Raw genomic sequence first — 12477 nt, 5'->3', positions numbered from 1 at the left:
TGGAATACGTATCTCCACATTCATTATCAGATGAATTTTTGAACTTTCAAGAATTTAGCTACATGTCATTATTCAGAATAATTTTAACAAATGAACTGAGAAGCACAAATAAAGCCAATTGAAAGTAGGGTTTGTAAAGAATGTGACGTTTTCTTTTTCTATTTCATCCATGTACGTAGGCCTGCCTTTAATGTTTATTGTGCCAATGCCTGTGCACTTTTTGTTGCATGTCTTCAGACAGCTTTCGTGGTCCACCCGATAAGACCATGACACTGTGTATCATCTTGATTTCAAACCAGGACTGTTATATTTCTATTTCCTAAGGTTATGTTTCTTCAAGTAATAAGACAGGTCATCAGAAAGGGTCAGAATTGGTGGCAGAGATTAAGATGATGGAAATAATATGACACCTTCATCCAACCCTTTAAAACGAGCTCCTTTTGAGTAGTTGCATTTCTGACACCTATCTGTCGACCTTCCAGCAAGGAAATCCCATTACCCTCACTGCCCCTTTTCCCATATACATGCATCCCTCAGATCCACACGAGGGAGATGGACAGATGGCCCCTGATGCTGATTGCTGTGACGTCAGGTGGACCTCCAGCAGAAGCACCAGGCCCTGGTCGCAGACAACCATCTCCCTGGTCACCAACCCTCGGCCAACACCTTCCCACTCGCTTACAAACCTTGCGCACAGACTTAGACCCTGGCCACCAGGACTCGCTTCACTTCTAGCTGTCCTGTCCTCTCGACTCTGACGACGGTTTATCCATCCGTGTTCCCTTAATCTGTAGCTTTGTGGCCAATTGGCCGTCTGGTTACTTGACCACGATCACTTCCATCTGAGAGACCACAGCCAAGCTTGATGTTTAGCAAGCTGGGCCAGAACACCCATTGCTTTTCTATCGCTGCCCTAGCACGCACCTGCCTTTGCACTAACGGGCTAGAGAACTAGAAACTGGGGATTTGGGGAGAAAGGTCTCAGCTCAAGGAGATGTAACATGTTCAATGATCACAGAGCTGGTGAACCTGCACCTCCATCCTGCACGTTGATCCCTTTGTGTATCTAAACCGCTGGGCAGAGCGCTGGAATCTAAACCTTTTACTCCCTGCGTCAATAGATTCCTCTCTGTTATGCTGTCATTGTTATGTTTCCTTTTGGGGTTTGTTATTCCTTAATTTTATCTTTGTTGTTTGTCTGCAAAAGATATCAATCAGGGTTGGCCTACTAGAATTCAGGGATGGTATTTGTGTGGAAATGAGATGTTGTGTGAGCTTTGATTTTGGGTGCGACTTAAAAGATGAGGTGACTACAGTATTTCATCTGTGACTATACTCCATGCCAGGCTTGAAAGGAGGCTGAGCTGAGGCCACATAATCTGTTACAATGAAATAGTAGTCTCTGTGAAGTCTACTATCGATCTGTGTTGACAGTCAAGATAAACAATGGATTTCTTCAACTTTAAATTGATGAGTATGTTTACCACTGTGGGACATGAAGTGCAGATGACATTTTGAGCATTAGCTCTTCATCAGAGTGCAAGGCCTAAAGCTCAAAATTTTCCAACATCTGTTATTCGTGCAGTGTGGCTGACCGCAGTGTTGAGCTGCACTACTAACAAAATCAATTCCTTCAAACCACACACACAAAAAAAAAAAAAAAATCTGATGAAGGTTTCTGGAAAAATCTAAGTTGCTGGAAAAAGCACAACGTTGTGACACTGCTGGAGAGTCTGCAAAAGCAGAAAGTTTAGGACAACGTGAAAGGAACATAACATTGGAGAGGAAATCGAGCTTTTTATTCAAAGTGTTGCAAGAGAAACATTCTTGGAAGGAATTGAAGGTTTTGAAATATAAAAGGTGCAGAAATTATGCAGTTCTAGAACTCAGGCCAATAAGTTCCATCTCATGGCATCATGGTTTAGTTGAAATATCACTGTCATAGTTGCAATAATAATTCTAGAGAAGACTTTCCCCAAGCAGAGAGAGAGAGAGATAGAAAGATAGATGGATAGATAGATAGATATAGATATAGATAACTTTTCCCCTATTTTTGTTTTATTTCCAAAACATTTATTACGTCTAAGCTTCCTTTTAGATCGGTTAGGGTTAAAACAGCAGAAGTTTCAGTGCACAAACGTAAAAACCATGGCAAAATCAAATTCACCACAAACTGGTATTCAATTTCAAACCAAGGATTGTATTTTTTTATATTCCATCTGCTGAAATCCTCGACTGCTCCCTTAATTACAATCACTGTCTGCCTTGGTTCAAATTCATTTCCCATTTTATGTTTGTTTCTTTTACTCCCCATCCTCATTTCCCCCATTTTGCTTTTTCATTAGGTCTTGTCATTATCCATATGTTTTGTTACATCTCACCGGAACTCCCTTGACCTGATAATCCGGATAATCTGTTTCAGCACTAATTTTGAACTAAGGAGTATCAGGCCAATGCCCATCTTCTCTGTTCTTATTATTCGATGCTTTCTCTCATCCTGTCTTTGTAATGACACCTGAAAGGAGGAACACATGTCCAAGATTGAAGGCTTAAAATGTTGGCTTAAACACTGCCCTTGTTAGCTCATATCTCTGTCTGTGTGTGTCTGTCTGTCTGTCTGTCTGTCTGTCTGTCTCTCTCTCTCTCTCTCTCTCTTTCCCCAAGCCCCTTGATAAAACTCAGATGAAGAGCACTGGAGCCAGCACCACATTTCCCATCATGTTTCAAGCCACAACTAGTACTCCAAACAGCAGTAGATTTTACCGCCTTATGTAAACGACTTAAGGTTTGATAAAATGACAAAAAAAAACAAACAAACTGGTCGGCCACTCTCAGTAGCAGTGTCTTTCTAGCGTTTCCACTATTGTTGTTGGTGTCGTTGTCGTCAAATCGGATGTTCGTTTCATGGCTAGCTGAGGGAGGTGTTTGCGTTTCTCTCACGTTTGCTTCTCCTTTGTTCGAAATCATAGGCCAGAAGATGTAGATTTTTCAGCTATGCAGGCTTTTTCTATAATCTACCTCCCTTATGGCACACCATCAAATCAATACGAGATAAGCGGAGAAAGGAGAGGATGTACACGTAAGCAAGAACAGTGGAAGCAAAAGTTTATTTTTTAAGGGCACATGAAAGAGAGAGAGAGAGAAAAACACACACACACACACACACACACACACACACACACACACACACACACACACACACACACACACACACACACACACACACACACACACACAACAGAAGGATCTGTCTGTCCAGGTGGGCCAATACATTGCTGTATGAAAGAATGATCAATGATGAAGCTCGAAAGACAAGGTGATGTTCTTGTGCCATAAAATCCTTGTTAGGTTTTTGACGAACAAATCGTAAGCTCTTCACTAGTTCATGACATGTTGATGGGTAACCAGTTTTGAATGTTAAATACCAGATCACCCATTTACATGCATGCTCTTAACCAGCAAGTCATTGGCAAACAGTCTGTTTGCAGAGGCAGTGTGAGTTTGGAAGCATGTGGTTCCAACTTGCTCGACTCTTTTAAAATTGCAAACACAAGTAAAATTCTCTGCAAAATCCACGCACTCGTGTTTCTATGCCACTAGCGATTCTTTGAATGTTTGCTTTAAGTTGGCAAACTAGGTTCCATAAGGCTACATTCGTTTTGGCCTTGAAATTGAAATTCCAATTGAATGTCATTCCATTTCAATTCACCTGATGTTGTAATGATGCCGGAAATGTAAAGGCTTGAAGGTGTTAGGAGTTGTGGCAATTTCTGGAGTTCGGACTGACAGTGCGCCTTTGATTAAAAGCAGCATTATGGTTTTGGTGCTTTGTTGTATTTTACAACTAGAAAATTATAAGAAAGCCATCACAACATAATTCATCTTCATTAATCCTATGGAATGCTGTGCTATTTCCAATAAGATTTTTCCAAGCAGGAGGTTTCAGACCAAAACGAGACGATGATTATTTAAAAAAACAAAAATGATGACGTGAGCCCATTGGTAAAAGATGAAGGAATATATATATATATTTTTTAATTTACAGAGCGATTTTAATGAGATTATTTGTTTTATTTCAGGTGGAATGCCAATGCACATACTTGCTTTGTTGCCCTCTTGCAAAAAATATTTATGGTGTAATATAAGTCAAATACAAAATAACAAAATCATAATTGCATTGCCTGCTTCATTTCTATTCACATCCCTTACAAGGAACTTCAAAACAGTACCAGGCCATTAGGCCTATCAAACCTGCTCTCTTTTTTTTAAAATTCTGAGCATAAGTAAGGAAGCAGTAGGTACCATTTTTAAAGTTGTTCGGAGGAGTAGGGTGCGATTTGAACTGCCGACCTCTCGGACTCGAAATTGGTGCTCAAACCATTACATCGCTGAGTTTTGGTGAGTCATTTGTGTTTTTCATTGGTGCTAAACAAACAACCATGAAGCATTACCTCTTAAACAGGTACGACAATAAAGCAAAGACAAAATCAGAATGAAGACGAAGTCCCGTAAATGCTCCAGGTCTTGCACTGTATTCCCGGTTATGAAATTCGATGAAAGAAACTTCGACCTCGACATTTAAGGATTGCATGAAGTTTTATGCAAATCTTGTTGGACATTGGCATGCTTCAATCATTTGTTCAGGAGACAGCATCATTATGTCAAGAGAAGAGTGCTTCAAACGGATTCCTGTTTTACAAATGAATGGCAAAGTAACTGGATGTGTGTGTGTGTGTTTGTGTGAAGATATTGTGTTGAAGACATATTCATAAATTGTTTGAGTGTGCAGTTTTGCAGTATGATTGTGCATGAATAATGAGTGATACAACAATTTTCAGAACTTGCATCACCTTTGGAGCAGGTAATCATTGCAAACATGCCCCGTTCAATGACGAAACATCACAGGGGTGACCAAAATGATGCATCAGATGACAAACTTTCACACTTTGAAGAATGCTATCATCATTATCTTTGCAATATTCAGTGAATCAAGGGATTGAAGTAATTCACTTTGTATACCATGAAAACTTTTATTTGCTTTCATTGATCAGAAACCTAATCTGGAACACGTCAAACTCAGCTTCCAACAATTGATTGATTTGCCCCTGGCTTAAAATTCTTATGTGGAACAAATATAGTATGGTATATACGAAATGTACAGTTAGGAATCTTTATGCACACTAACGAAGGATTGACGACCGGCTTCTCTATGAAATGTGAAATCAAGCGACACATCACCCAAGGATAATGTGCAGATATGGAAGCAAAACGGGTGGTGTATTTGTTGCTTGTCGTGATCGTGTGTTGATCACATTTTCAATGTCGATCATGATAAAGCATGGTGGATAACATGACTCATTCTTCAGCATATTCGATTCAATGTTGAAAATTTTTCCAGTCATGTTCTCTGGTACCCCATGTTATAGACAAGTAATAACATTTTTTTTAATGTAAAAGGATGTCGGGATTTTTCTCCAAAAAGTGTGTAAACAAGGTAGGGATGGCCACAAGAAATGATCATGTGAAACCATCCCTACATCTTTCGTTGAATAATGGTTGTCCTAGAAAGTACAAATTTATATCGAGAACACACACACACACACACACACACACACACACACACACACACACACACACACACACACACACACACACACACACACACACACACACACAACCATAATTCAAAGAAAGATGTAGGATGGTTCCACATGATCATTTCTTGTGACCATCCCTACCTTGTTTACACACTTTTTGGAGGAACATCCCGACATTCTTTGGCATTTTTTTTTAATGTTTTTGTTTCTTGTTTCTTTAAATTTTTTTGGGAAATATAAACTGTATGGATGATCTACTACTGATTTACAAATGTCGTAAAAACTTTAAAAAAACAAAAACAAAAATAAAGTAAAACCTTTAGAGACATACTCACATTGTAATGATACTGTACATAGTTTATAGATGATTGAACATTCTAAATAGTTTGTACTTGATACAAATATGAGTGGGTTGTTGCTGTCACTGACTTCCTGATAATATTCCACCATTAACCACACCCATAAGGGTCTGATTGGCACGAGGGCAAATGTGTCTAGTGGCCCCACCCCCATCAGGTTGATTGACAGTCGTAGTCCTGCACACTCCTCTGATCTCTTACTGTTCCTTTTCAAATGAATTCAGTTTTGCATACTTTTCATGGAATCCTTTCAAGCAATAAAAATTACGATAGCAAAAGATGCTGCACCAAATAAAACTCTGTCAGGTGGCCCCAGAGTCGTTGCCGTTAAGAAAGGCAGCTCGGAAATGCACTGTCTGAAGATGATTATTAGGTTACCAAGTCTTCCACGCTGGGTAACCTGTTGTTATTTTCGTCATTATTATTATTATTATTATTATTATTATTATTATTATTATTATTATTACTATTATTATACTTCTGCTGCGGCAGTCATTTTGGAGGATTTATTCTCTTTTAAATTCATTTTCTCTGTAACCACTTGTTGGATTGACACAAAATTTTGACCAAAAGAGCCTATTGATATTGATAATTTTTATTATGATATTTTTTTTATTGATAATTATGACGTCATAGGTCATGTGGCGGAAGCAGTCATGTTTGAAAAAAGGCAAAACTTTGGACCTCTTTATCTCCGAAACCGCTCCATGGAAAAAAATTGATAGTTGGGATATGTCAAGTACTCGCCATGGGGAAATAAGTGTTGTTAACCATGACATCATCGGTATCTCAGCCAAAATTTGACACATAGAATGCTCTATCCGATCAGTATGAAAATTATCAAGGGTCATCTAGGGAGAAATTGGTCGACAGAAAAAATTGATAACGTCATTAGTCATGTGGTTTTGCAGTCATATTTTATGAAAACAAGAAAACTTAAAAAAAATCTTTGCTGAAATGGAAGAATATATCAAGGCAAAACTTTCCCAGGTATACTTTCCCAGCCTATCCATGAGGAACAAAAAGTTCCCCACCTCTGACATCATAGATCACATGTTCTGGCAGGCATATTGGATTAAACAAAAATCTTTTAAAAAATTATTTATCTTGAACCGCTTCATCGATCAACGTGAAACTTCACAATTATGATCAAGTAGTCATGGGGAATATGGTTTATGTTTTTTATTTCAACCTGATTGAATGCATGGTCTGACAGCCATAATTTAAGTTTTTTGAATCTGGGTTCTTTTTGAATGTTTTTTTTTTTTAATAAGGCTCACTTGGCTGCTCGAGGATTGATTTGAGGGTAGAGGAGTAGCAGCTGAACCTGTTTGCCTAAAGCATTCCGAAGGAAATATTTGAGGATTTACTTAAATATTTCCTCAAGTCTCCCCTTAAAGACATCTTTAATTTGAGGATCATTGTCGAATATTCCTTAAGTTTTTCCTTAAGACCTTCCTTAAACTCAAGGAGGCACCCCCTCCCCACCCCCTTATTACTTCGTGTTCATGTTATTTAGGTCCAAATTCAATTGGTACCAATGATATCCCCAGGAAAAAAAGGATCAACTGCATACGTAATAAAGAGATTGATCGCGGCGTGTTACTCGGTCCACAGCTCATCAATCCCGCATCGTAGAGAGACGCATGGGGCCTCGTTTGACTCGGGGGAGTCCCGGTTTACCCTGTGGACCCAGGTCTTACCTAAATCGAAGGATTCTTAACAATTATGCACTATTTATAGATTTTGTGTTGTAATTAAGCATAAAAGTAGTTCAACAATATACAACTATACAATGTATTGGCTCTTTTGTGCTTAAGAAAAGCCTCCACTAGTGCTTCTGTCTCTTCCTGAAGCCAGTTTGTAGATCGCTTCTCCACCATCCTGCTTTCGGACACCTCCTTCGATCTCTAATCTGATTCGTTGCTGAGCATCGCAACGGCTCCTTAGGCCGAAGTCACATTTGCTACACGGTGGCCGTGGGGTCTCCAAAATCTATGGCCACTAGCAATTATAGGGCGGCCGCAGTATTTCCACGGTCACACAATGTAGCAGTCACATATGTTTTTATTTTTCAGGGAGCCTCACGGCGTATTTATAAATTGTGGAGACCGAAAACGTGGGGGTGCCGTACGGTCTTTGATTCGATGTCGCACGGTGACCTTAGGGCGTTCCTGCGGCGGCCATAGAATTTTCAAGGCAGACGCAAGGTGCCCGCAAGGCGACCGCAGGACGACCGCGGGGGGGGGGGGGGCCGAAGGCGAACGTGCGGCCAGACGGACGGTAACGAGTGGGTTCTTTTTTTTTCCAGTTCTTTAGTTTCGGCTTGTCGATTTGCTTCAGCGAACGTAGAAATGAAAAAGTTATAACTCCGCGCTATAATTCCACGGCAATCCTATGGCCTGTAAAATATAGCCATGCAGCATAGGGCCACCCTGAGGTCACCTCAGAAACTCTGCGGCCGCCGCACGTTTCTGTCAATTCGGGGGGGGGGGGGGAGGGCCGCCGTATCCTCGCCGAAGAGCAAATGTGACTTAGGCCTTAGGATTTCCTCACCCTCAAGGAAATCCTTACTTGATGATTAATGAAGGGTTGTTTATGCAACAGCCCTCAAGAAAATCCTTCGCGAAGGAATCGGCGTACCTTCAGGGGAATCTTTCCTCAAGGATGAGGGAATTTTATGCAACCGGGTCCAAATCCTATCCAGGTTCCTCCTGATTACTCCATCTTTGTTTGTTGCTTATTTGAGTTCTTCTGATGACTCCAGTGCAGTGTTTGGTCTTCCATTTGATTTGACTTGAATGTTTTTTTTTAAATCCCGTTGTGAAATCAGTTTTATAAAGAGGACATCATGGGTCACGTGTCTGATTAAAGCGGGGGGCAGTGTATAGCTTCACCCCCTCCCCACGCCCCCCCCCGATCCCAAGAACTCTCCCCAGGGATGTATAAAAGTGGGGTGTCTTGGTACCTGGTCATAACTGCCCGCAGTTATAAAGTAGCACATCTAGTAATTATTATTATTACTCCATCCCCCCGTGCAGCGAGAGACGGGGTTTTGCAATCACTTGTGTGTGTCTGTCCTCGCCGTAACTTTTTTTTTTTACCATTTGAGCTTTTGTCGTCAAATTTTCAGGAAAGCTTTATTATGAGAATATGGAGAAGCCAAATTAAGAATTTGGTCAAAGGTCAGGGTGACGTGAAATCGTCAATTTTCATCCAATTGACCTGAAATTTATATTATCATTTGAGATTTTGTCATCAAATTTTCAATAAAGCTTTGTTATGAGCATATAGAGAATACGAATGAAGAATTTGGTCAAATGGTCAAAGATACTGTTGAGCATTCGGAGGAAGAAGTCCAAATATAAAGCAGATGGGCTTTGCATTTTCAGATGCTTTCTAGTTATTATTATTATTATTATTATTATTTTTTATGATGATGATGAATGAGAAGATTTTACTGATCTCGGTTTTTTTGCTTTTGTCATGATCTGGAGTATTGAAAAGTGATCCCTGCCGAGACAATCAGCTGAACAGACCAGGTAGGCTCTCATACGTAGCCGAAGCAACTTTTTAGAGAAGATATTATAACCTTAGTTTTATATATAGCGAGTGAGACCGACATTATTTTCCACACCGTCCCGACATGGAGAGTGCTATTGCGTGCACTCTGGTAGTGTCGTGAACGTTTTGTATTATACAGTCTGTTGTTCTTACCGTGTTAGAACAAGGTGGAATAATCGTTGGTGTGTGTGTGTGTGTGTGTGTGTGTGTGTGTGTGTGTGTGTGTGTGTGTGTGTGTGTGTGTGTGTGTGTGCATGTGTGAGTGTGTGTGATGGTTGTTATCTCCATATGTAGGTTTTAGAAGGTGGAACGGAGTCCTCCCAGGTCTCGAAGTATCCACCTTCGTTTCGGTGAAGGATCTCGATTCATGGACTAAGTTGTGAAGTTTTCTTGTTCTCAAAGTTTTGTTTTGAGAGATCTTTTCAGAATCATCACCAAGCCCCGAACAACTTCCAACTTCAGTTCGTTTGTCGTAATATTCCCAGGGATGGTTAAGATCTCCGTGAGGTTATTTTTTTTTTAATTTCATTACCATTGCTCCCAATTATCATTGGCACGATTCCGGCACTCTTCAGCTTCCAAGATTTTTTCACTTCATTTTTGATGTCTTTTTATATTTGTGTGTGTGTGTGATTTATTTTTTTTCACATCGGAGGAGAAATTACTTCCTTATCCTGTGGAAAAAGAAATTGCATTGACGAGCAGTTTTTGATAATGCTTCCCTTGAACTCTTGAAATAATGTGCCATTTTCTTTGCTAAAAGAGTCTGCTTGGAATGAAGAAATACAAAAGTGGACAAGATTGTTGGCAGACACTAAGAACATAGCCCCATTTTGGCTTGTGTCAAATGTATTGACACGTCTAATGCGTCACCACATTGATGTTCAGGATACCGATCAACAGAGGTGAGTTATATGTATATTTTTTCAACCAGTTGGATAATCAGATTGAACGATATATAGGGTGGAGCACTTATATCTGACACATTTGTCATCATTTTGGCGGGAAGCAGTAATTGTGCAGCTAATATATTCCCCCCCCCCCCCAGTGTTTCAGGTGATGCCTGAAAGTTTTGAATGATGGAACACCATGACCTACAGATGAGAATTCACCTGCTTGTGTCGAGAATTGAAAGCAAACATCACTTCAACCATCCACTCCATTGCTCAAGACACATTGCATGCAATAATGAACAATATGCTGATTTGCGGCGAATGCAACAATTCCAATGGGGGCCCATTTGTGAGATGAAATGTTTAAGCAACTGTCTTATGTAGCAGTATAATCTCGGATCTGTGTGCTTTCCAACCATGTGCTATGTGCAGTATTTATGTTGTTCATTAATTTTTTACAGCACTCATAAATGTGTCAGATAAATGCCCCACCCTGTATTATGGAAGATGTCAGTTATATTGAAGCCTAAAAATTTGAACTACATTGAGTAGTTTCTTTATATCATGTGTACCTCAAAAGCTACAAAAGTTCAAAGTTGCACAAGGACTTTATCCATACTATAAGAGAGCCGTGTGTGTGTGTCACTATTTTTCTTAGAGATGGCTGAACGGATCTTCGTCAAACCTTCAGAGGTTCACGAGTGAGTGCCTGGGAGTGTTTTAGGCAAATTAAAAAAAAAATTGGCAAAGAATTTTGTTTTCTTTTTGATTAATATATATTTTTTACAAATCTCTCAAATTTCCTCGAAATACTAACAGAATTTAAGCCAGCGGTATAGGTCAGATTTTTTGGTACTTAATCAACCGGCTTGACACAAAGCTCCAAGAGGTCTCGTATGAAAGATGGGGATCTCAGTAACTCATTTTGCCCTGTTGTCCTCATTTTTTGGTGTGCGGCCCATGAAATATTCACACCTGAAGGATACCCCCATTAGAAAATTTTGACCATTTCCGAAAATCAGTGAATTAGCCTTAACTACAAAGCAATGCACCCTATTTTTACATGATTGGTGTTGAAATGTACAGAATGAACAGGGGAATACTACTAGTTACTTAATGGAATACTTCTAGATAAATATATGTACATTTGAGTGCTTTTAATAGAAAAAAGACGTAATATCCGGACAGCTAACTTCGAAAATCATAAACTACAGACACAAATATCTGCCAATTGTCATATTTTTTCTTTATTTTATATGTTCAGTTTACCATATCAATATAATGAGAATATTTAGAAACAAATTTCTACGAGCAAATTATATGATATGGTGACTGAAGTTTGCACAAGTGATGTGATAACTCAATGTTACACCAATACACATTGTTCTACGAGAAATGAACTAAAACATATTTTGAGCGAGTGTCCTCGATATGTTCAACCATCACTGTCCGTGTCATTTTGGTCACCATGTGACAGTTCCTTGCCACACTGCCTGTCACTGGTGGCACACATGCACTCTTTAGTGCAAGGCAAACTGTCTTGTGAGCAGCTGTTGGTAAAAGGTTCACTACCATGGCATGAACACACAAGACCATCTAACATCTCCGCTGATGTGGGTCCATCAAACAATGTGGGATGCAGCACACCTTCTCCTTTGTACCATCCACGACCCTCTGGTGTGGGAATTTCTGGATTTGCCAGGTGGGCATTCATCCAGACTCGGGTTTGGTGAACGGATCTCTTCACATGTTCGAGAAAAGCTAGTTCGGACGGAGGCAACTTATGCACTGGGTCATCTTTGGTCGCTGCGAGTTTCTCCCGAAGATCATTCAAATTTGTGTGTGCATCAATATATTTCCCTTGAGAATCATACATGGCACTGACTAAATGTCTTGAAGCAGCCACTGCCTCCTGGAGATCGTCAGCGGCGAGGACTTCGAGGTGTGGACCATTATTCTGAAGATTCAGTGTCTTCATAGCTTTCCATGCTTTCTTTTTACCGTAGCCGAAGAATGCTGATAGAGTCACATCCTGTCAGGGCATGAAACGCAGGAAGCCGGGTA

The 12477-nt window shown here is 40.0% G+C and overlaps 1 protein-coding gene across 2 annotated transcripts in view; it reads left to right on the top strand.

Annotated features, from left to right (window-relative positions):
• The window catches only part of LOC147017812 (NALCN channel auxiliary factor 2-like), a 103715-nt gene extending 91854 nt beyond the window's left edge, over positions 1-11861 (top strand). The window contains exons 3-4 of one of the 2 annotated variants that reach the window (XM_085896819.1): positions 10284-10425; positions 10569-11861. In XM_085896819.1, the coding sequence (XP_085752945.1) occupies positions 10284-10425; positions 10569-10587 (161 nt within the window). In that variant the 3' untranslated portion in view covers positions 10588-11861. Of the gene's footprint in view, positions 1-537; positions 4173-10283; positions 10426-10568 lie in introns of those variants that run through there. The other variant, XM_085896818.1, reaches the window with a different exon arrangement.
• Positions 11862-12477: the final 616 nt, after the last annotated feature.

This window comes from Eptatretus burgeri, chromosome 10 (assembly GCF_056783735.1).
Source record: "Eptatretus burgeri isolate ZD-2024b chromosome 10, Ebu_testis_v1, whole genome shotgun sequence".
Classification (NCBI taxonomy): domain Eukaryota; kingdom Metazoa; phylum Chordata; class Myxini; order Myxiniformes; family Myxinidae; genus Eptatretus; species Eptatretus burgeri.
The sequence above is the reverse complement of the archived record's forward strand: the minus strand, read 5'-3'. Positions and strand labels throughout refer to the sequence as shown.